The sequence below is a fragment of the Perissodus microlepis genome, chromosome 10 (assembly GCF_051167445.1).
Source record: "Perissodus microlepis isolate ML-2025 ecotype Zambia chromosome 10, ASM5116744v1, whole genome shotgun sequence".
In the NCBI taxonomy this organism is placed as follows: domain Eukaryota; kingdom Metazoa; phylum Chordata; class Actinopteri; order Cichliformes; family Cichlidae; genus Perissodus; species Perissodus microlepis.
The window spans coordinates 6038365-6064492 of NC_140470.1; the positions used below are offsets into that span (position 1 = coordinate 6038365).

The window sequence follows — 26128 nt, forward strand, 5'->3', positions numbered from 1 at the left end:
ATTAGTAGTAGATTATTTTAAAGACATTTATCTAAAAAAGAAGGTTTAGTTTTACCTGAAAGACACATATGTCTGTCAAGAGAGGTCAAAGGAACAAGAGGCATTACACAATTATTAGAGTGATGATGCCCTCAAACAAAAAGAGCTAGGCCTTATCAGAGACTTCTGAAATTGAAACAGATGAGGGGGATTATGAGCCTGTATTTACAGATAATTTTCGTATTTTCACCTCCAGGCTCACTAATGAGAGTGTATTTGAGAGCTACTAGCAGGAGAGTGGTTCACAAATGGCAATTTTCAGCTTATGAAATAGCTTGAAAATTGCAGACTAAAATGCTCTTTCTGATGGTGATGAAAAGATCTCATTAAAATAAATAGTAGAGAGCCTCTTTGTTGTGCTTACTGGGAGGACAAGGGGAGCCTAATTCTCCCGCCATGATGTTGTGCATTGTAGGGGAGGGTTGCCTAGGTGTAGGGCCCTTCACTTTGATGAGGCCAAAAAGGGTAAGGGATGTCTGTTTAATGACTCAGACTCAAACAAGTTAGAAAATGAATTATATGCAGCTAGGTGTGATGCTTCCAGCACTGGCTACACAGCCGATTTCTTTCCCAAGATTCAGACACCTAAACACAACAGGCAGGAAGCTATTATGACCGATACTAAATGAGAAAACAGGGGGGGAAATGGACATACAGACTGAAAAATGAAAGAGCTGCAAAAATATTGTGAAGAGAATGAACTGAATGGAGTTGCCTAAATAGGAATCTTTTGGTTGAATGAGGAATGCCCACTGGATTCATAAACTATGCCGTGGTATTGTGTAAAATGGTTTAGATGTTTTGGGGAGGTAGTAGAGAGGACCATGATGGGAATGAGATTGTGTCCACTGCCTCGCCTCTGGGAAATTGAGCCTTTTGTAAGAATATGTTGTGGTCATTTTCCACTGAAACAATGCACTTTGTAAGATGACTCACACTTGCCAGGCATCACACAGCAAAGGTTAATGACGGATAAATTGAAAACGACGGCCCTATTTCGGAGGGAAATTACTGTGTGTCAGCGTCTAAAGAAAAAAGAAGAAATAACGACACAAAAACAGATGTGGCGTTGTTCCCACCACAGATGCCAAACCCTGCTCCCTCAACAGAAAGAAAGAGAAAAAAGAGATCTCTTTTACAGCAACAATGATCCTAGCTAATGGAGCACAAGTGACCACTTATTGTGATTCACCCAAACAAAACAAAAATCTAATTTCACTCAAATAAAAGCTGAATGCACCTGAATTATACCCTTTTCTAACTATATGAAGCATCGGTGCCTGCATCTCATTAAATTGCTGACACCATTTTATTGTTTGGTGATGAATGAAGGTCGTTTATCCTTTATCATCTCTATTAAAGTAAAGACTTTAATTTCTTTTGCCAGTCTCTATGATGTATTCAATCAAAGCAGCGCTATTATCTCCTTAATTTTAATTAATTTGGAGCAGACAGTAAAAGTGACAGACTGGTTCAATAGGAAAAATGAAAAGAGCTCTGAGCTTATAAAACATTTCTAGATTTATTGTGGTAAACAAGGCTTTTCAGACTTGTGTTCCAGCACAATATCTATGCTGTTTTGAACATGCTGTTAAATCAAATTTAATATCAACATTGAAATTTAGACTCCACCTTCTAGTTTAATACAGTCCTTAGCGAGCATTAAATGTCAGTTACTGCCATCTACTGGCCAAACTGTTTAACTGTTCAGTTGCATATATTATGCTTCTTACAGGGAAAGTATGGATATATTCTGTTTTTCCTTAAAAGAAGAAAAAAGTATTGTTCATCCATGAAGCCTGATAGTTCATATCGTGATCTGCCAAACAGCTTCAGTGTATCCGTGGCAACTCAGTGTTACACCAGGTCATATGTTTTTCCACTACCACGAACACATACGCGCGCACACACATTATGTATCAGTCCAGAACACTTCTGACCACTGCTAAAGCTGTCTGTATATACTCTGATATTATCTGTTACACGAAATCAGTTATTTGCAAGACAAAGAAGAAAAGTCATTCATTCATATTCCCTCCATCTTGCTGAGGTCAGCTGTCAGCATTCTCCAACCATAAGAAGGATACATACAGCATACAGTAAGACTCTGATTTGATCACAGTATTCATTTTTAGCTGTGTTTGGCAGGCTTTCGGTCTTCTTCCAAAAGGACCAACAGGTTGATTAAAACTGTAAGTCTTGTAGAAGTGCGCCACTTTTCCTCAATCTTTAATCCGTGACCCATTTTTCCATGTCTGAATCCTTTATCCATGTCTGAATAGTGTGGTTGACAGTGATTAATTAAGGCTAGCTGTGCATTTGTAGTGCAGCTCCGGGTGCACACTTAGCTGCTTTACCTTTACAAGGCATTTTGGTAAATGTAGGTCAGTGTTCAACATTAAGGGGGGTGTTTTGATGACAGCTAACAACATCTCCTCCACAGGCAGTGTCACCTCTCTGGTCGCAGGGCTCCTGTTTGGCGTGCTGGCTGCGGTCGGTGCTTATCTGACATCTAAAAACCCCAGGAATGTGTGGCTTTCAGCAGGAACTCTCTGTGTGGTGATGGAACTGAGATTTCTCGGCTCCTGGAAGTTCATGCCAGCTGGTTTGATGACTTTATTGAGTTTGCTGGTATTGATGAAGACCTTCGCCAGAATGGGAAAGACACAATCACAGAAATCTTGAGCCAAAATAAGCGTTTTCAGTGAGTCTGTAAATACATAAAAGATCAAACTTACAGCATTCCTCACCATTTATTTTCTTGCTGCAGTCATACTTTTGTTAAAAATGTAACGTGAAATGGGATCATATAGAAAGGGCAGCCACTAGGCCCAGGATCCTCCAGCAGCCACTAGGCCCAGGCTCCTGCAGCAGCCACTAGGCCCAGGCTCTTCCAGCAGCCACTAGGCCAAGGCTCTTCCAGCAGCCATTAGGCCCAGGATCCTCCTGCTCCACCAGGTCCAGGATCCTCCAGCAGCCACTGGGCCCAGGCTCCTCTAGCAAGGCACCAACAAGTAAATCGACAGTGACTTCAACAGGCCATCACAAGGAAATACCAATCTCATCATTTTCAAAATGCCGCCTAAAAAAGCAAACCCAGGAGTTGAAGAGGAGTTGGAGGAGATTAGGAAATCGCTTAATTTCATGTCTGATGAACTGAGCAAAGTGGCTAAACAACAAGGTATGCTACATGACCTAATGGATGAAATAAAACAACTAAAAAACCTCATAAAGGACAAGGACAAGAAAATAGACGACTTGGAACGGCGAATCGAGGACCTTGAACAATACACAAGAATGGATGATTTAGTCATAAGTGGACTGGAGACGCAACACCGAACCTACGCCAGAGTAACAGCTGGCGGAGGTAAAGACGGTGAAGATGCCCTGGTATAGGAGCTGCAAACGCTTGAACAGCAAGTGATAAAATTCCTTCAAACGAAGAATGTAAGTATTCAGAGCCATCATATTGCAGCATGCCACACGCTCCCCAGAAAAGACAGTAAAACAAAGCCATCAATTATTCTTCGGTTTGTGAGTCGCAAAACAAAGATTGAGTTACTGAAACAGGGTAAGAAGCTAAAAGGGACTGGTGTGTATTTAAATGAACATTTAACGAAAAAGACTGCTGAAATTGCAAGACAGGCACGCAGCCTGAGAAAACAAAATAAGATACAAGCGACATGGACGAGGAACTGCAAAGTAATGATAAGACTAAATGGCAATCCCGAAGAAGCAAAAGTTGTGATGATAAGAGAACTCAAAGACTTAGAGCAATATAAATAATCAGGAATCTGCTATGGAATCTATTGGAAAAGTGACGATCGGATAATGAACAATGGGTATGGAAAGTGTTTCTGGCCTTACGGCTCAAAAACAATGGAAAAAACAATAACAAAAACAAAAAACACATAAATGACAAGTTTGGACACAGATTATAGGTTTCCATTCAGAGATATTGAAGAGGGAGAATTTGATTATGAAAAGGACTGTCAAGGTGGTTATTTTGCCACGCACACTGAGAAAACGAACTTCAAAACGTTTAACTATGCAGAGCACAACATGCATGACCCTGAAAGTAACATTGACTCAGATACCCACTTCTACAATAACACCAATAATACTTGTGAGTACTATACAGATGACCAATTCAATATGAATGTTAAAATGGAAAATGCATTGTCGGTCATACATTTCAATAGTAGAAGCCTGTATAAAAAAAATTCTAAAATTACAGAATGTTTAAGTAAGTTAAAAAAGTTTAATATAATTGCAATATCAGAAACATGGCTCGATAATGAGAAAGTTAGTGAAATGGGACTGGAAGGATACCAATTATTTACAATGAACAGGGTGAATAAAAAAGGAGGCGGTGTTGCTTTATGTGTAGATAAATTTTTGAAATGTAGTCTGATTGAATGTATGTCAAGCACCATAGATAACGTATTGGAATGTGTCACTATTGAAATCCATGTTGAAAAAGCTAACAATATAATTATAAGTTGCATCTATAGGACACCAGGTTCATGCCTTGAGACATTCAATGAAAAACTTGCTGCTATGTTTAGCAACCTAAATGATAAAAAAGTGCAAATAATTTGTGGTGATTTTAATATAGATTTGCTAAACCCAAATGGACATCAGAAAACAACAGATTTCATAAATACAATGTATAGTAACTCCCTTTTCCCTGTAATTATAAAACCAAGTAGAATAACAACTGATACAGCTACATTGATAGATAATATATTCACAAATAAAATTGACCATGAAATAGTAGGTGGACTTCTTGTAACTGATATAAGCGATCATCTTCCTGTTTTTGCAATTTTTCAAAATTATTTTGGGATTAAAACTAAACAAAAGAATCAAATATTTGATATGATACGACATAGAACAACAAGAGCCATTGCTGCCCTCCAGGTGGACTTAAAGGAACACAATTGGAATGAGGTTTTTGCAAATGAAGATTCAAATAGTGCATATGATGCATTCTTATGAACTGTAATTTCACTATATGAAAAACATTGTCCTTTAATGAAAATCACTAGAAAGCATCACAGATCAAATAAGCCATGGATCACAAAGGGGATAGAAGATGCATGTAAAAAGAAAAATAATCTATATAAGAGATTCATAAAACAGAGGACAAAAGATGCTGAAATAAAGTTATATAAAAATAGATTAGTAAATATTATAAGAACAAGTAAGAAAGAATATTACCACAAATTATTGGAGCAAAGTAGAAGTAACACACAAGAAACATGGAGGATATTAAATAGTATAATCAAAAAGGGCTCAAAAAATAAGAATTATCCAGATTATTTTAAAAAAGATAAAGATATTGTGCTTGATAAAACTAAAGACATTGCAAATGAATTTAATGATTTCTTTGTAAATGTTGGCTTTAATTTAGCAAAAGAAATTCCAGAGTCAAGAAATAATAACGACCTAAATAAACATATTACTCAGAATGTGTCCTCCATGTTTATTGGTGCTGTAACTCATAGAGAACTAATTAACATTGTGAAGACATTTAAAAATAAAAAGTCCACTGACTGTTTTGGTATTGACATGATATTAGTTAAAAGTATTATAGAATATATAGTGCAACCTTTCGCATACATTTGTAATCTGTCCTTTCAAACTGGTGTATTTCCCTCACAAATGAAAATAGCAAAAGTTATTCCAATCCATAAAAACGGAGAGAGATGTCAGTTTACCAATTATAGGTCAATATCACTACTCCCACAGTTCTCAAAAATTTTAGAAAAGTTATTTGTTAATAGACTTGATAAATATATTGAGAAGCATAATCTCCTAAGTGATAACTAATATGGCTTTAGAGTGAAAAGGTTCACTTCAATGGCAGTGATGGAACTTGTAGAAGGGATATCTAATGCTATAGATAATAAGGAATATACTGTTGGTGTTTTTATAGACTTAAAAAAGGCATTTGATACAATTGATCATTCTATATTAATGAATAAACTAGAGAGATATGGCATAAGAGGGTTAGCATACAAGTGGATGAAAAGTTACCTGGATGACAGATATCAATATGTCGAATTCAATAATGTAAAATCTAAGCAGTTGAAGGTAACTTGTGGTGTTCCTCAGGGCTCTGTGCTGGGCCCTAAATTATTTATATTATATATAAATGACATATGTAGCATTTCCAAACTGTTAAAATGTGTATTGTTTGCTGATGATACCACTCTGTATTGCTCAGGTAAAAACCTAGAACAGCTTCTGACTACAGCGGAAAAGGAGTTAAATATATTAAAAAACTGGTTTGATGTAAATAAGTTATCATTAAATATAAAGAAAACAAAATTGATTATTTTTGGCACTAGACAAATGAAAAATGTATCTAAAATCAGGGTTAATGGAATTGAAATTGAAAGAGTGTACGAAAATAAATTTCTTGGAGTGATAATTGATGATAAGCTGAGTTGGAAGTCTCATATAAACCATGTGAAAACAAAAATGTCAAAAACCATTACTATTCTCTATAAAACAAAGCATGTCCTAAACAAAAAATCATTATACACACTTTATTGTACTCTGTTGCTTCCATATATGACTTACTGTCTGGAGATATGGGGTAATGCATATAAAACGAACACTCTTCCTATTTTCAAGTTACAAAAAAGAGCTATAAGAAGTATAAACCAATCAAACTATATAGAACCAACTAACATTTTGCTTATTAATCTGAATACCCTGAAATTTTATGATTTAGTTGAATATAAAATGGCACAGATAATGTATAAAGCACAAAATAACTTGCTTTGCCCCAGTTCTCAGAAGCTGTTCAAAGTCAGAGAGAGTCAATATGACTTAAGGGGAACAGATTTCTTTAAAAAAAAAAAAAAAACAAGATAAGGACAAATATAAAGCAGAGATGTGTTTCTGTTAGAGGAGTTAACCTGTGGAATAGTTATGACAGTGATTTAAAAAGGTGTAGTTCATTTTCCTTGTTTAAAAATGTTTAAAAATAGAGTATTAGAAAAATATATATATATCAAGAATGAAAAGAGCAAAAAAAAAAACAAAAAAAAAAACCTCTTGATTCTTTTGCTTTGATGTAGTTACTTATTTAAGGTGGAAAGTTTTTTTTTCTTGTTTGTTTGTTTGTTTTGTTTTTGCTTTGTTTTATTATTTGCTTCGAGCCCTGTGTACAGGAGCTGCATGCAAAAAGATCTTTTGTTAAAAGGGTTGGCGTAATAAGCAAATGCTTCAGCCAATACCTTTTGATTAGCCTTGTCTCATGCTTTCTTGCTTTGTGGTAGATCTTTGTTCTGTCTTCACTGAGATATTTGAATGCTAATCAATCAAATCTAATCTAATCTAATTAATAAAAGTAAGTTGTATCAGGGTAATCATGTAAAACAGTGCAACCAAATAACCAAAAACTAACTTTATTGTATAAGTGACTGAAGTATAATGATAGAGATAAGTATGCTGATCATAGTTTACAATTAACATTGTATATGTGTCATTGCTTTGAAGTACGTATTTGTACCTTGGAAAAAGTACTACGGCATTACGTTTTTCAGTAATGAGTAATCTAACTAATTACTATTTCTATCGTTACAACGCCGTTGCCGTTACTAACAAGAAAATGTGGTGCGGTCGCGTTACTATTTTTCAACGAACAGACGGTTTAAGCTGTGTTCAGCTTAACGCATCTTATATCAGTTGCACGGAAATAACTGTAGGTAATCTGGGCGCTACAGCTTTAAGCAGCTGCGCGCGCTCCCGCGGACGGCTATCACTTTCTGCCCGATCACTTTTTGGCACAACTAGTGATGGGATTTCCGGATCTTTTTAGAGAGTCGAACCGAGCCAGCTCTTTTGGTTCAACTCTCTAAAAAGAGCCAGCTCTTTCGGCTCCAAACCGGCTCTTCAGGTTGTTTTGTTGCTTTCATTAATTTATTATTAACAATAATATAAAATTATGCACAAAAGGAATTACTAATGTAAAAAAAAAAAGTGGTTTTATTTATATATGTTTATATATAAATATATGCAATATTTCTTCCAAAACAGAGCTACCTACACAGCAAATTCTGGTCACTGGAATAAACTCTCTGGGAGTTCAGATTAACTACATTTGAGTGTACATGCGTGACCATCGAATGAACTCTAGTGCAGAGTTAGAGTAACTCTTTTCCGGGAGTTAATTTTTCAACTCTTTATAGGAGTTAAAACTAAACTCTCATGGAGTAAAATTTCTACTACCATATAGAGTAAAATTTAACTCATAACTAGAGTTAAGTTTGATATTAACTCTTTTATAGTGTTACTCATCAAATGAAAAAAGTTTTAGGTTTTAGGTGCAAATTACTACAAAAACACAATACTGATTATTATGAATGTATGAATTTTATTTATCAAAAATAACATATTCAAATATGAATGCTGCATGGATTAACATACATTCTGTGTAACAGTACTGTAATAGCATAACATCCACCATTATTGGCAGCTAAACAGTTGAGGTCAGATAGGCCTAACATTGGGCGAAAAGAAAAAAAAACAGAATTAAAGGGAAAAAAATGACTACAGAATAAGCACTTCTTGTAATGCAGTGTTAACATGAGGAAGACTCTGTAAAGTCTCCATCAAGCCAACAAATTAAGTAATGCAACTCTCTCACAGAACATAAAATTGTGAATCACACCCATATGAAATTTGGGCATCAAAACATTTGAAATGTCTTACTTTCTCCCTTTCTAGGACCAGTATCTTCTTAGAAATGGTTTCATTTACCTGAAAAGCAGGACACTGATCATGGAAACACGTTTCATGGTTAACGTACATAACAAAAACAGCTATATATTTGTATAGAGAGAGAGAGAGCAAGTCTTATTACACACTACAGTTGCAGAGCAAACTACATGACTATACTATATTAAATTATTTTTCTCTAATCTGTTTTATCTTCGTGTTTAAGCTTTTTCAAGTAATGACAACTAAAGAGTCAAGTATAAGTCAATTAAGTACTCTATCTACATTTCTTTCATGTATGCTGTCCAATAGAGGCTGAACTGCTGCTCTGACTGCTGGTGGTTGAGACAGACAATGTATCTGTTAGACTTGGAGAGGAGGGCTCTTCCACATGTTGCTTCAGGACAGTCAAATCTGAGGGTGACAAATAAAAATATTAGAATGTAAGGTATATACAATCAAAAACACAACACAACAAAGATACCATTTGTGCACACAGGGCTAGTAAATTGCACGCTTTGATTAAATTATACTTTCTCCCAGGAGAAGAGATGGTTATTTTGTATTTTATTATGGTAATATACAATTTACATACCACAAGGTGTGAGTGTCACATAGTGTGTTAGGTCTGAGCAGTCACGCAGCTTCTTGGATGATTGTGTTTCCAGGATGTCTGAAATGCATGTGATAAATCCAACTTACTGTTGAGCCATGAAAACAGCATTTTGTAATTGTTACCACAGGATATTAGACAAATTAAAAATGTTTATTTAAGAGTAACTGTACAAAGCAAATCCTTCAAAATCTATCAGAGCATATATTTACTTACCTTCACCTGTATAGATGACAAAACACACCTCTTTGACTGCTGCAAGTTCAGGAAAGACATCCTCATCCACCTCTATACCCTGCTCATCTGTGACTTTCAGTGCTGCATTTTCTGGTATGAGAAACTTCTACTGCACTGAAGTAAAATCATCACTCAGTTACTAACAACATTATCATTTCCTCTTTAATGACTTAGTACAAACCATAACTTACCTGCTCTCACAAAATCTGTGAAGCTGACTTCTTCCAATTTTGCATATTTCTTTGTCTCTCTGTGTTTTACTTTTATCAACATCTTGGCCACCTACGGAAAAAAATACCTTTACTACTATGAAACACAACACAAGAAGAAGAGGTTGTTTATGGTAACTTTATGTAAACTGTGTATAACTTAATCAATAAACACTTTCTTACATTGAGTTAGCCTGTCCACACTAAATATTGCTTAAAATCTATTTAGCTAGGCTAGGTTTAGCAGACAATGTGACCGCATATTTGCTGTGTCCTTGTCTTTACAGTTCTGGAGACAGGGTTGTGTGCATATCTCAGTGTGCAGCAGGACTAACTAACTGATGTTAATGGTACCTCAACATCTCATCAGTGCAGGCTGCACCTCTCTTTGGTTAAATACGGCCATTGACAACAGATAAAATCAGCATTAAAGCGAATAAGCCAGTTTAAACAGATGTGTTTTGAGCTGTGTCTTAAATACGGAGAGGGAGTCAATATTTCTTAGTGCAGGAGGAAGAGAATTCCAGAGCCGGGGAGCAGAGCGACTGAAAGCTCTGTTCCCCATAGTAATAAGGTGTGAGGACGGAACAGTAAGATGAATAGCAGATGATGATCTGAGAGGGCGGGAAACAGTGGTGATATGGAGCAGGTCACACAAATATGAAGGAGCAGATTTATGGATACACTTGTATGTAAGAAGTAAGATTTTAAAATTTATCCTGGCTTCTATGGGCAACCAGTGAAGCTGCTGAGGAACTGGGGTAATATGAGCACTTAACGGAGTATGGGTTATGATCCGAGCTGCAGAATTTTGAAGAAGTTGGAGTTTATGAAGGGACCTTTTAGGGAGACCAAATAGGAGGGAATTACAGTAATCAATACGGGATGTAATAAGACTATGGACAAGGATGGCAGCAGCATGGGGAGTAAGGAAGGGGCGGAGTCGGTTAATATTACGTAAATGGAAGTAAGAAGACCGGGTTATGTAATTAATGTGAGACTAGAATGAAAGAGTATTATCAAGTATGACACCCAAACTCTTAACCTGAGGGGAGGGAAGGGTGGGAGAATTTTCAATGTTAATGGAAAAACTGTGGGATTTGGTTAAGATAGATGGCGTACCAACAAGTAAAACTTCAGTTTTATTACTGGTAAGTTTGAGGAAATTGGAGGAGAACCAGGATCTAATCTCAATAAGACAGTCTGAGAGGGAGGTAGGTGGGAGGGATGAATTGGGTTTAGAAGAAAGGTAGAGCTGGGTGTCATCGGCATAACAGTGAAAATTTATATTATATTTTCGGAATATATAACCAAGAGGAAGCATATAAATAATGAATAGAAGAGGCCCCAATACTGAACCCTGGGGCACACCAGCAGAAACAGGATAGAGAGTTGAAGAATGGGATTTAAGTTGGATAAACTGAGTGCGGTCTGAGAGATAGGAGGTAAACCAGGTAAGGGGGGTGTGACTGATACCAATGGAAGCTAACCGGTTCAGGAGAATATTGTGAGAAATGGTATCAAACGCCGCACTAAGATCAAGAAGGATGAGAATGGATAGGAGAACAGAATCAGCTGCCATCAGAAGGTCATTGGTAATTCTTAACAGAGCAGTTTCTGTGCTATGACTGGGGCGGAAACCAGATTGAAATTGTTCATAGACATTATGGTCATTGAGATGTAAATGAAGCTGGGCGGCGACAACTTTTTCAAGAATTTTTGAAATAAAGGGGAGATTTGATATAGGGCGAAGATTATCAAAGTTATTGGGGTCTGCACCAGGCTTTTTGAGAATTGGGATAACAGAAGCCGTTTTCAGTGCTTCAGGAACAATTCCAGTGTTCAGGGAGGAATGAATAATATTGGTTATGAGAGGTGCTAACGAGGGAAGACAGGCTTTAACTAACACAGTAGAGAGAGGGTCAAGTTGACAGGTGGATGACTTAGATTTTTTAATGAGATTAGATACATCAGTTGTGGAGGGAAGAGTAAAGCTTGAAAATAACTGACAGGAAGACAGTGGGGGAACCAGGAAGTCTACTTCAGAGTCAGGAGCTCCTAAAGAGTTAAGTTGACGGTGAATGTCTGAGATTAATATAAAGATTTGTTTCGGACTTTACGTTTCCCAATTTTGCTTTTGTTATTTACATACGGCCTAATAATTATCCTTATTGCTGTTTTAGAGAGGAGCGGTGCTTCAAAGGATAGTTGCAGATTTCTGCCAGAATCTGCAGATTATACAGTACAAATAAAATGTTCACGTTTCTCCAACGTTGTCTTCCCAACAGTTTCACTAACATCTACACAGGATGGCCAGGAAGCATTCACGATGTCTTATTGGGCGCTGATAATTGGCTTCTGTCTTGTGTCAGTGACATAAAAGACGGATTTAATGCGACATGACCATTCAAACAGCAGTCACTTTCTGAAACATCAGATATGTATCCGATTCAGTACCACATACGAAAGTGACTCAGATCGGATTTGTGCCGTTCACACTGTCCTACCATGATCAGATATGGGTCACATAGGGTCAAAACAGTCGGATTTGATGCGCTTTCGCCTGCAATGTGAACGTAGCCTAATAGAAGAGGTGCTGACATGCAGAAACATGGAGGCACGAAGAGTAGCCACTAGGAAAAATGTAATCAAACATAAGCTCATGGCCTTCATTTGATTGGCTATTCTTGCAGGAAGTGAGAAGAACTGGGATGTACCAGTCTGTGTTTTTTGGGAGTTCTCTGCATAACCCATTGTACAAGGCCACTATGTCAATTCAAAGATTTGAAGATATTTGCGGTTTCTTGCACTTTGATGACAAGAGGACCAGAGCCTAAACAAACCACATGGCAGCTTCTGCTACATATGGGGCCTGCTCCTGGTCAACTGCAGGCAGAAATTCATCCTCACGTGATTGTTACAGTGGATGAACAACTTGTGCCTTTCAGAGGGAAGGACCCAGCTTCTGCAGTATATGCCGAGCAAGCATACAAAAGTGATACAAGTGATACAAAAACTGCAGTTCCTTAAAATTCATAAAAATAAATAAAAATGCAAAGGGCCTCATGAGGAATACCTTGAATATAAAAACATTACAACTCTTCATTTTAAAGATTTTGAAGTACTAAGTTTATAGCAAAACGCACTGATTTTATTTGGGGTTATTTTTGACCCCATTTGTGGAAGAGTGTAGATATTGGTAGGTTGTGCATCCAAGGGTTAAGACATTGTTTTAGTAAATTTGTTATATGAAATGCTTATTTTCTCCTTTTACCATTTAATAAATGGTCACTTTAAAAAGAAAAAAAAGAAAGCTGAAGTGTATTTGTTAGAAATGTTGAGCCCATTCTGTAGATTCATGTTCCATAGTGGTAAATTAACAGGGAGGATACTTTCCATGGCTTGAACCTACCTACAGGTAAGCCACAGGAATTTCTAGTTTCGTTTCACATTTGACAAAGAATCCTGAGAATTTCACAAATTATTCAATAGAGCATTAAGACAGTGCCCACCCCACCCCAAGATATTTACACATCCTGCTTTGAGATAAATTAGAGCTTCCAGTTTCAAGTTAGAAGTTCATGTACAACACATTAGGGTTGCAAGATTAATTTATTGTCAAGGCAGTTACATCTCCATACACAAAACACTTTGACATTTGAAGACTCTGCTCAATCATGCCAACTACAAGTTGTTCCCTTGCACCTTTGTTGCAAACAATGGCCATAAATGACATCTCTGAACCCTGTTTTTAGGTCATTAAATTTCACTCCTGCATTTTGCTTGTTCTAGGAGGGTTACTTTATTAGAAAACACGTCAGGTAGCGTATAGCTGAATGTTTAGTCGACCTCCTCAATGGTTGGTCCAGAGGATCCACCACCAGGAGCGGCACCACCGGCTCCAGGGAAGCCACCAGGCATGCCCTCTGGCATTCCTCCAGGCATACCTCCAGCACTCTGGTACAGCTTGGTAATGATAGGGTTGCACACCTTCTCCAGCTCCTTCTGTTGATGCTCATACTCATCCTTCTCAGCAGTCTACAAAATATAGATATTGTATAAGCCCTTCATAGCAATCGATACTATTGTGATTTTTTTCTGGTGTGTGCTTGGGGGTGGGGTTACCTGGTTCTTATCCAGCCAGCTGATGACCTCATTGCACTTGTCCAAGATCTTCTGCTTGTCATCATCGCTGATCTTGCCGGCCAGCTTCTCATCCTCCACAGTGGACTTCATGTTGAAAGCATATGACTCCAGGCCGTTCTTAGCAGCCACTTTGTCACGTTGAACATCATCTTCTGCCTTGTACTTCTCTGCTTCCTGGACCATGCGTTCAATATCCTCCTTGCTGAGCCGACCTAGAAGGACAGCAAAGAGTCACAAGTTGTGCCAGAATTTTGATGGTCATCAATCAAAACTGTCATCAATCAAAACCCACCTTTGTCATTGGTGATGGTAATCTTGTTTTCCTTGCCAGTGCTCTTATCAACAGCAGAGACATTCATGATGCCATTGGCATCAATGTCAAATGTCACTTCAATCTGGGGAACGCCTCGAGGAGCAGGAGGGATTCCAGTTAGCTCAAATTTGCCCAGCAAATTGTTGTCCTTTGTCATGGCACGCTCACCCTCATAAACCTGTTGAAATAGAGGTCAGCCAATAATTTTTCCACTCCACATCTACACAAATGCTAATGTCTGACAACATGAGTCTCAATCTCTAGTGGAATGTGAATGGCAGAAATGAACATAACTGCAATTAAAAGGCCAAGATAAATAAGGCTACACTGACCTGGATGAGCACACCAGGCTGGTTATCAGAGTAAGTGGTGAAGGTTTGGGTCTGCTTGGTAGGAATTGTGGTGTTACGTTTAATCAGGACAGTCATAACACCTCCAGCAGTCTCGATACCCAGAGACAAAGGTGTGACATCCAGAAGGAGAAGGTCTTGCACATTCTCAGACTTGTCACCAGACAGGATGGCAGCCTGGACAGCTAAAACCAAAGAAAATTATTTCAAGATAAAAACTAAATTCAGATTATAATAGGGCAGTTATCATCAGTAGTTTTTTCCCACTGAAAACTTACCAGCTCCATAGGCCACAGCTTCATCTGGATTAATGCTCTTGTTGAGCTCCTTTCCATTGAAGAAATCCTGGAGAAGTTTCTGGATCTTCGGGATACGGGTGGAGCCACCAACCAATACAATGTCATGAATCTGCCCTTTATCCATCTTGGCATCGCGGAGTGACTTCTCCACAGGATCCAGGGTGCCACGGAAGAGGTCAGCATTGAGCTCCTCAAATCGAGCCCTTGTGATGGACGTGTAGAAGTCAACTCCTTCATACAAAGAGTCGATTTCAATACTGGCCTGGGTGCTGGAAGACAGGGTGCGCTTTGCCCTCTCGCAAGCAGTGCGCAGACGACGGACAGCCCTCTTGTTGTCACTGATGTCCTTTTTGTACTTGCGCTTGAACTCTGCAATGAAGTGGTTGACCATGCGGTTATCAAAGTCCTCCCCACCAAGATGAGTATCACCAGCAGTGGATTTGACCTCAAAGATGCCATCCTCAATGGTCAAGATGGATACATCGAAGGTGCCACCACCAAGATCAAAGATGAGAACATTCCTCTCTGATCCAACCTGAGAACAGATTTGATAGTGCTTAAGAACAGACAGTTAACAAAAAAAGTAGTATAATCCAGAATAAATTTTTACCCATTTACCTTTTTGTCCAACCCATAAGCAATGGCAGCTGCAGTGGGCTCATTGATGATGCGCAGAACATTCAGGCCAGAGATAGTGCCAGCATCCTTTGTGGCCTGACGCTGAGAGTCATTGAAGTAAGCGGGCACTGTGATTACAGCGTTGTTGACAGTCTGAAATGTAAAAAAAAAAAAAAAAAAAAAAAAAAAAAATATGGACATTAAATTGACGAGTCATGAGAAAACTTGCGACTGTATTCCACAGAGAAAAATTCAGAGCATACTTTTCCGAGGTAGGCTTCAGCAATCTCCTTCATCTTTGTCAGCACCATGGAGGAAATCTCCTCTGGGTAGAATGATTTTGTTTCACCCTTGTACTCAACTTGAACTTTAGGGCGACTATTGTCATTGATGACATTAAATGGCCAGTGCTTCATGTCTGACTGCACAACTGTATCGTCAAACCTCCGGCCAATAAGACGTTTGGCATCTGAAAGAGAAAGTTATATTTTGTTATTTTTTTTTAAAAGATGGAATACACTTCTGCAATAGTCTTATCATTCTTCCCTCAAATCCACAAGGCTCAAGACTGGTCTTTAACAGAGATGAGTTGCTTCAAGACAAGCTCATGGGTGGTAAAACTGAGGTGTTAACTTAATTTGGTTGATGAATACCAATTTTTTCAAGGTGTCCTACCTTGAAAAAAAAAATTGGTATTCATCAACCAAATTGACTTTTACTGTTAAGTAAAATTTTAACCCTTACCAAAGACTGTGTTTGTGGGGTTCATGGCAACCTGATTCTTGGCTGCGTCGCCGATCAACCTCTCGGTATCTGTGAAGGCCACATAACTGGGTGTGGTCCTGTTGCCCTGGTCATTGGCAATAATTTCAACTTTGCCATGCTGGAACACACCAACACAGGAGTAGGTGGTCCCAAGATCAATACCAACTGCTGGTCCCTTTGACATGTTTCCTAAAGAAATGCAAGAACAGTGTTACATTTATATTCATCTTCTAGTCATCTGTAACTTTTTTACTTCAATCCTTTATAACATGCTTAATGTCAAAGTAACTCAATTGAACAACTACATTTTATCCAATTATTCAATTTAAGGCAATTTAGACTAACATAACTAGAATGTACAACAAAAACGTATGGTTTTAGTTGATTTGCTTTAATTATCCTTCAAGTTTAATTTAGAGTTGTCTTTTAAATTTATATTGATTATATAAATTTGATTAAGAGCTTTTATTTTCCCCCTTGGCCATAAAACATTAAGCATTTTAACAACATTATTGGGCTAACAAATCCCAATTCCAACAACCCACCCACACACAGAAAAAAATGAAAAGGAACCCGCCTTGAACGAGCGTGGCTCATGGCCAAGCAATAGCCATGCGTCAGTCATAAATCACGTGCACAGCAAACTGGTACAACCGGAAATCTAAAAGCTAGAGTGCTTTGATGCTAAAACTGTTGTATTAAAATGTGTCTAAAGCACAAGAAAATATTTAAAGAATTAAATCTGAAACGATTTACAAAACCTTTTACTTTTGCTCTAGAGTAAAAAAACAAAAAAAACGGAAGCCTGTATATTCCGGGTATCCGGGTAGCTTAACAGTTGTTCGAGAACATTCTCGAACGCGTCAGGATTTCTCCACCCCCCCTCCGCCATTATATAGCCTTAATGCAGCATTTGAGCCGATGATTACGCCTCGATAACAAGGATATGAATACCTTCACCTTCATAATTCACTATGCGATACATATTTGTTAATAAAATAACCGTCAAGCATTTAACACGAGGAGAAAATTCAGCATTCCCCAGTGAACATGCACATCAGTCATACATAAAGCAAATCCTGCCAGCAAATTCAACTAATATACTAGAACTTTTTGTTAACACCAATGTATTTCAGAATGACTTACCGAGTTACTGAACTGAGGTTGACTGTGGGTATTGTTGGGCTGGAATGGACTAGCGCCACGGTGACTCAACCCTGCCGGTATGAGAAGCGAAAGGAGGGTGAACCTTTAGCCGAACCCTTTATATCACCGGCACAGCATCCAATCGGCGCAGTCACTGAGTCTTTCCTCATCGGTTCACCAATGAGGCTTTGGTGAACCGATGACGCGAGACACAATCCATCCCACTTCCTGCTTTATTGTGACTGTTTCATAATGGTTGTGAATACCCGCATGCCATAAGATGGAAGCTTTGTGTGAAGTGTAGAAGGCAAATCATCTCTCTCTTTTTTTTTTTAGATTTTACCGTTAAGTATGTCAGTCATGTTCGGTGCTTGATTTGGCTTCTGTTTTTTGTAAGCTACATAAAGCTCTTTAAGTTCATACATAATTGATATATTATGGAGCTATTTTTAAAAATATGCATATAGACCTTAGTGTTATATTACCGTCTTAATGCTCGACACGTTTTCAGAGACAAAGCCACAGAGTGCTGATAATATGTATATGATATGAATGTTTCCCATAGCCTGTTATCTATGCTCAAAAACAATATATTATAGCAAAATATAATTTATTGCTACATGTTCAACCCAAACATACAAAATATATACATACAAGGCAACATATATGCTATATTCACACAGTATATATTACAGATATTATGTTGCCACATTTGATCCTGTGTAGACATTCAAATAGTTCATTAGGAACACCTGCAGACATGCTTATTCTTGCTGTTGCTGGTCATCCGCCAGTCATATAGCATCAGTGCTATCTACTATTGTAAATACAGGTCAGGAGCTTTACATATAATGTTCATATAAAACAAAAACATGGCATGACTGATGATGTAAGAAGGGGGGGGGGGGGGGGGAATTAACTTGTTGTCAATTGTTAGACTGAATGGACCTCGACAGTCCAGGTTATGTATCGGTGTGGGGAAATGTTTTCCTTTGTCTGACCATGAGCATATGTTTATGAGATCTTCTACTGACCATTTCACACAGGAAATCTAACCTTCATGAACATAACAGTGAGTTCAGCGGACTTCAGTAGCTGTAGCAATGTAACAGAATGAAAACAAGGATAAAAGTACAGTAGACAAATGATGTGACGAATAATGTCAACATAATGTAGATACTTTAAGTCATTTTTTTCAACATCTTGTGGCATTCATGGCACCAAGAACTGATGCTGCTGAAGATCAAAGGTAGGTTCTACCTACCATAAGTAAGCACATATTCCTAACAATAATAAGTGAATGATTGCCCTGTATTCTGCCATGCAAGTGCAGAAAAAAATGGAAAATTGCTGATATCATGAAAACTGTGTTTTCAAGACAGTTATAGCGATGTCTCCTTCGCATCACATTTGGCTAAAGTTTGTGCTGTAGTTTGATGTTGAGAAGTCGTTGCTGTGATCACAGCTGTGTTTTGCACTGAAGTCATCGTCTTCGCTGGTTCTTCAACAACATACTGTGTGAAGGCTGTATTGAAGAGGCCTGTAACAATAAAGAATACCAATAAATATCCCATTTTCTCTTTTAAGATAGGATAAGGTAGTTTTTACAGTGTACTGGGCAAAATGTGTCAATGAAAGCACTCCCTGACCATTAACTGGGATTCAAAATACGTAAAGGTTAAATGGATTTTTGAGTTTGAGTTCCCTAAGTACATGAACTTTACCCTCTGGTTGACAAGTGTGCTGTTTCTCTAAGCTGCCAACATGACCCTAGTCATGTTTTAGCAAAAGCTACATTTTATAATATTCACATTTAAACAGAAGGTATAATACAGTCATAGATGCGAACAACCATCTAATTAAAAGGTTTTGTACCTCTTCTCCGTTGTGCTTGTGAGGTCTTTTCTTCATGGCTTGATTTAGATTTACTGCTCTCCTCTGATGGATTAGAGTCTTCATTTTCTGTAACAATAAAAACTGTCAAATCTTTTGTAAGATAAATAAAAATACATTTAGATCACAATTCTTGAAAGTACAACACACTTGCTGCAAGAATGTATGATTTTTAGCCAGACTATAGTCAAGTAAAATTGTAAATAACAGCAACTTTAGTCTGACATCAAACAGAAAACGTGACCTGCCTACCTCTTTTCCAGGCAATGTGTGCTCTCCTCAGCTTGATAGCAAAAAAAATGACGACCACTAGAAGGCCACAGATCAGGCATGTCACTAGCAAGACCAGCAATGATGAATTTTCTTGGTCTTTTCTATGCATGTTTAAGCCAAAATTCCCTGGAAATAGAGAAAACCCCAAACCTTAAGGATTTTAAAACACATGGTGTTCTCTGTGATTCTCAGAGAAGAGGAACTGTTATTTTAACTATTCAAGCTGAGTGTAAATGTACCTGTTGTGTTACTGTCCATGTTATCAATGGTGATGTTCTCTGTGGTTTCAGGGGAATATGTCCAGCCTTTAAAGGTGTAGTAAAGAAAAGAGGTACAATAATTAACACAGACTCTATGAAGCTACTACAGTCCAGGTCTATTATATTTTTCAAATGGAACCATTTTTTTGTAGTTTTCCAGAGTAACCAATAGGTGGCATCAAACACACATATTTGAAGAACCTGTTGGGCCTACTGCCTCAATGGTGTCATTGCTTACCCTGTTTGAACACGATAGGACTTTTTTTTAAATTAATTTTTAGTGTTTGTTTTTTTTTACAGTAATTTTCTGAATATATAAAGCTCAGGTAAAATGCGAAAATGGAAGACAAATAACTGTTTTGCACACATTCTGCTTAAATTTTAATATTACACTGAATTTACTGTGTGAGTAAATTCACACATATATAGTGCATTTCTAACCAATTACATGTCAGTAGTGTTCAAGGTTTGAAACACTGAAGACAGAAGACGTAAACTGCTTTTTTTGGAGCATATCTGACAATCAGAGCAGATATGCTCTCGGAACAGTTTTTGTTTGCCCACAGAGCTGCAGCCTCCCAATCAGTGAATACATCTAACATGACAGAGTTTCATATAGCTCGAGCTCTCCATTGCAGGAAACACATCTGGTGTTATATCAACCACAGTAGTGGTTAAGAGACCTTTTAGACATTGTATGTGATCGCTCTTGTTTCCACCCCATAGGCTCACAGTTAGTGTAATATGCTAAACACACAATACTAAGCAGTAACAAAGAGATGTATTGTAGGCTAATTTCTCCACTAAAGTTCACTTTCCTTTTTAGCGGATCGAGGGATTTAAGTTTCATTTAAAATATGATGTATGGCATAACTTAAAATGTAAAATGGTGTTTTATTCATTGTGAACTAAATAAAATGTATTTCTTTTTAAAACTTCCATTTCTCCACTACTTTCTTTTGTGTCCCTAAGCTCATCCTAAGGTGTGTTATCTAATATGAAACCTTATGTTTCTTGAAATCCACGGGGCATAAAAAACAAATAAAAATGCAGACAGTTTCCACTCACCACTAGTGCTGACATGTGGGTCTGTAGGGCCTGTAACAGGGATCTGAGGAGATCTAGTGATAGACATCTCTGGGTCACTGGTGGAAGCCTGCAGACTGGAGGGAACCGTTGAGCTCTCTGATAAGGGCTTGTTCTCATTTCTTGTGGTGGAGTACACTGCTGTTCTATTATGTCTGATCCACATAGTTGTTGTCCCTGGCACTTGTGTTGATCCTTTAACAGTATGTGGACTGACTGTGGATGTGTGGTGGGAACCTTTTGCTGTGACAGAAATTGGACTTGTGTTACTACTGAGTAGAAACAACACTCAGTTCAGAGAAAGTTAAAATTCATGATGTCATGAAAACTATCTGCAAATCACACTTCATTTTTATTAGAATAGAGGAAACTAGATTTTTTTAACAACACAGAATGAGGAAATTACGTGGATTTCCATTTTTTTTGTTTTTATTTTTGGTCAGACAGTTTCACAGTCTGGTCCTATGGACTGTTTTGTGGCGCAGTTCATGAGTTAAAAAACCCCAGTGCTTTCCCTGTTCTGTGACGACACAACTACACAGTCACTGTTCCTCAAATTGAACATTTTATGTAGAAGTTCTTCACTGTACACAAGTCATGGATAATAAAATGGATGATTTTACTCTTTTAATGTTTAAAACTGTTGCTATAATGTGGTGGTGTTGATAAACTAAATGAATGAAATATACTCACAGTCTTGTCTAATTTTTACAAAGTTCATCAGATGTTTTGATTTCAATGCAGGGTGACGAACAAGACACTTCACAGTAACTCTTTTCTCTACTGAGAGAATTTCAATCATCCCAGTGGAGATGTATTTTTTAGCTTCCTGTTGGAATTGGTTACGAGCTGTAAAATGGGATAGATGTCATTAGCATCAATTGCATCAACTTACACCATCACAAATGCAACACTTGATTAAATCAGCCCTTTGTAACGTAAACTACTCTTGTGTGGAATTCAAAATAAAATTCAAAATCCCCCTTGTTTAAAGTCTTTTTTTTTTAAACATTTGAATGTTGTTCAGTCTCATCATAGTAGCAAAGATTCCAGAAAGTGTGGGTCATGCTATCATCATCACATGAGCCCACTCACTGGTTGCTGTCACTAATTTTAATACACCTACAAATGTCTAAATTCCACAACGTAAGTGTTAACACCCATGTTAACCTAACCCTAACCCATCCATCCACTCTTAACTGCTGTGGTTTTAAGCACAGTAGTTAAGTTTTAGGAAGAATACATTGCATTTATTATCAAAAAGAATCAACCTTTCCTAGTATCAAATAAATTCACTTTTTGTGCTTATTCCTAGTTAACTGCTCTTAATTGAATTGAATTGAGTTCACAATATACATATAACTTTTTTTTATTTTTATCTATGTATAGAAATTAGCAAACATTTGTTTGCCAATTATGTATCATAAAACATTTTATGATACATAAATATGAGTAACCAGCAAGGGAATGATATCAAAATGGCATCCCCTTGTGTAGTCAGCTCAATTCAGCTTTTTGGAAAATCCACTGGGAAAAATACTGATTGAAGGGCAATTTTTCTAACTAACACCTCAAACTATCATTCTTACTTTCTTCCAACTTACCAAGAAATTCTGACCCATCGTCGATTTTCCAAGAAATCTGAGGAGCAAAGTGGTTCCCCACAGCAGTGCATTTTATGATAGTCTTTCCTTCATGCTTTGTTTTTGACATTTTGGGATAACCTTCAAAAGAATCACAAAAGACAAAGTTTTATGAAACAAGATCAACACAGTGGTAATTGTTTTGGTAATTAGTATAACTGTCAAAGTCTGATCCCATCGCTAGTAAAGATGTGAAAAGAAAGTAAAAAGAAAGACGTAAGATAATATTTACCCAACACTGTCACCTCCACTATCTTCTCTGTTATTTGGTCTCCATAATGAGAACATGTGTAATTGCCTCCATCGTTAAATTTGACGCTGGAAACACTGATGGAGAATTTTGACTCAGACAGTGTGTTGATTCTGTAGCGTTTGTCCTTTAAGGCTGGAAACAATTTTTTTTAAAGTTATTCAATGTTTGCCTTTCACCAAAGGTTGTTTGAATTTTGGCCCAAACATTTGCCACTTTTTAAGTTTTTGTTTTTACATTTATTAGTGTGACTGAATATGCCATTTTCACCTTGATTGCGATTGAAGAACATAACAAATCCTTCAGGGTTTTTCCAGTCCACACTGGTCTTGTCAGCATTGGTAACAGGACAGCTTAAGCTGAGTTTCTCACCTTCCATGACCGTCACATGCTGCAATACTGCAAGTGAAACTGCAATCAAATAAAAGGAAGTTTGACTTTATTAAAGTTTCTTTGAGAACGAAATGTGCATAACACATTTCCTAACATGGTAACAACAAGTGAGCAACCATCTGCTGAAATTAAAAAGTCAGTGGCACACACACAGATGTCCAAGTTAAGTTTTAAACAGTTCAGTTAAACTTTTCACAGTCTGACTCATCTGCCACCACCTCTGCCACTGGCCTGTCACTGTGTATATATAGGTGTGTGGAGGAGGTGTGACAGGAAAAAAATGCTGTTCATTGCAGCTACAAAATAAGCAGCCCCCCTGTTATACATCTAATGCATTTCTGTTCTAACAGGAAGTAATGTGGTCAGTGCTTTCAAGGTGAAAGAGAAAGTAGGGCGGGTGTGAGGAAAAAATATATATTTGCTGTAGGTTGTTCATGGGGCCTTTGGGGGCTTTTTCTTTTCTGTGGGTTTCAAATAACACACGGAAAACACATTTGTTGGGGGCACACTGACACCACTGCAGAGGTCATAAAGCTATTTTTGCAGTTTGTGTGCTAGTCATGCCATTACATCAACTGACAACCACCAATATTTGTATTGATGACTTTTCATCAGTACAGTCATTTTTATGTCTCTCTAGGCTTTGGTTGTCTCTGTTTCTTTTTCAATTTTATTTGTATTGCCTGATCAATACAGAAAATGTAATTTCTCAGTAAGTTCTTAATGCTAACTAAAATATACAGATTGTATACTGTGTATGTTACGTTGTTTGCTCTTATGCAAAGCTAAAGCCAGTCTCATTTGTCTATTTTGTCTCATTGTAAGGTTTTCATCTGTATCATTCCATTACTGACAAATATTAAAGGGCCAGTCTACATATATACTCTATGTCATAGAAGAAACTGTCCTAAAGAACTTTCATTTTATGTCAGTCATTTAACAGAGTTGAGAAGTTGTGAACTGGTTCAACATACAACCCCAGTTCCAACAATGCCAGGGTACGTAAATAAAACACAATGCAACAATTTGACGCCACAAACCCTCATCTTATTTACAACAGAACAAAAACAATAACATATTAAAACTGAGAAAATCTATCATTTTAATAAAAAAATACAACTCTCTTAAGAGCTGTCCATAAACATAGGAGGACTTAAGGGAGCAGTTACTGGACTTTGGGGGAGGAATGTTATCCTGTTCTTGTATGACAGGATTATAGCTACTCCTGGGACTTCTTTGTTGTATTTTTTGTTTCACGGTATGCTACATGTTCTCAACAGGTGAAAGGTCAGTATCCTGGTAGGCCAGTTCACCCAGACCTCCTCCTATGAAGCCAAGCTGTTTTACATGCTTTTAATAGCACTAATGGTGTCTTACCAGATGTGCTACGCATAGGGACTAATGTATTGCACGGTAGAGCTTTAACCTGCATTCATGGCAAACACAAACACAGTGATAAGAAGTGTTCCTAAGTAATGTTGCTCCCATCAAATTCAAAATGAGCTTATTATTTTTATGAAATTGTACAAAGTTTCAGTATAAACAATTGATATGTTTTCTATGTTCTACTGTGCATACAATATGGGTTTAGGAGATTTCCAAATTACTGCATTCAGTTTATATTTACAATTTATGCAGCATCCCAACTTTCTAGGTTCAGTTGATGTGAACACGAGCAAACAGAAATCCAAATGCAAATTCCTTTAATGCATAACTAATGCAACAGAGTCTTTTACTGAAAATTGAAGCACTTTCTGTGTGAAATATGAGAGTTTGTAATTGTACCATAATTTTCTCTATATAATAAATCATCTAAATGTAAAAGATCACAAACAGCCTCAGAAGGAAGTTGTTTACTCCAAGGCATAGTCATCCTCACTGTGTTCATCTGCTTTTTCCAGTCATGTAGGTTACGATCCTATTTCAGCACTTATCAGATCAAACACTGCCAAAGAGTGTAAAAAGTCAAACACTCACCCTCAATGTACAGCACAAAGACGCTAAGCACAAGTTTTAGTTCCATCTCTGTCACGAAGAAACACACTGACTCTGGTGCACTTCCTCATCACTCATCTATATGAACTCTACTACGGGACCTTCCATGACATCACAGCTCTGTGGTTTCCCCTAACTTTTTGATTTGAGAGATTCTCGTGTGACTCCTTACAGTAGAAGTGCAAGCTGACCATGATTGCATTTTATTCCTGTTTGTAGTTTTGCTGCCCAACATGAGTTGAATGTTGAATTTACAACTTATCTATCTTGTGGATGGCTGTGGTTCATCAGAGCATGAATGTTACGTAGAAAGTGTGAATGAGACATGTTGTAAAAAGTGCTTTGAGTGTTTAAATAGAGTAGAAGAGCACTATATAAGGATCAGTCCAGTTACCATTTATAGTAAAAGACCTGAGACAAAATTATCCTTCCTTATTTTCCAAAATTATGTTAATTCTGGAATTAGTAACTCTGGAAACAGTGGAGAAGCTTTATCAACCAAGTAGCCAGCTAGTACCTAACATTAGTAACTGTGGTTTGACCACAGTTACTAAACTTCAGGTTGAATTGCCACTGCAGTTTTAACTCACACATCAACAAGATTAACAACTTGCCACCAATCTGTGGCTTACTAAGAGGAAATGGCTACTTTCTAAAGCAAAAGATGTTTGAGTTGGAAACTTGTGTCAGGTGGGTACCGAGGGGAAAATGAAAGCCATAGCCCTCATGGTTTTATGATGTTTTCCACTGTAGACTCGACACAAACATTTACTGAATTTAGTCAGATCAAAATGTGGTATTGCAGTAATTAGGTGCCATTACAGTCTCCAGAAGAAAATGGAAGAATAATTTAAAAGCAAATGC

The 26128-nt window shown here is 37.5% G+C and overlaps 2 protein-coding genes across 2 annotated transcripts; both read right to left on the reverse strand.

The window, feature by feature from the left end:
* Positions 1–13427: 13427 nt before the first annotated feature.
* On the reverse strand, positions 13428–17605 carry hspa8 (heat shock protein 8). Its single transcript, XM_084941583.1, has 9 exons — positions 17472–17605; positions 16305–16514; positions 15824–16029; positions 15561–15713; positions 14922–15477; positions 14626–14828; positions 14273–14471; positions 13960–14192; positions 13428–13872 (listed from the first exon to the last, which is right to left on the reverse strand). The coding sequence occupies exons 2-9, from the start codon at positions 16507–16509 to the stop codon at positions 13675–13677; spliced, it is 1953 nt and encodes a 650-aa protein (XP_084797709.1). The 5' UTR covers positions 16510–16514; positions 17472–17605; the 3' UTR covers positions 13428–13674.
* Positions 17606–18373: 768 nt separating this feature from the next.
* Positions 18374–25340, reverse strand: crtam (cytotoxic and regulatory T cell molecule). The gene is made up of 10 exons (XM_084942314.1): positions 25247–25340; positions 23147–23287; positions 22859–23011; positions 22588–22707; positions 21677–21832; positions 20966–21226; positions 19877–19942; positions 19617–19763; positions 19347–19433; positions 18374–19011 (listed from the first exon to the last, which is right to left on the reverse strand). Exons 1-10 carry the CDS (start codon positions 25290–25292, stop codon positions 18854–18856), a joined length of 1335 nt encoding a protein of 444 aa, XP_084798440.1. The 5' UTR covers positions 25293–25340; the 3' UTR covers positions 18374–18853.
* Positions 25341–26128: the final 788 nt, after the last annotated feature.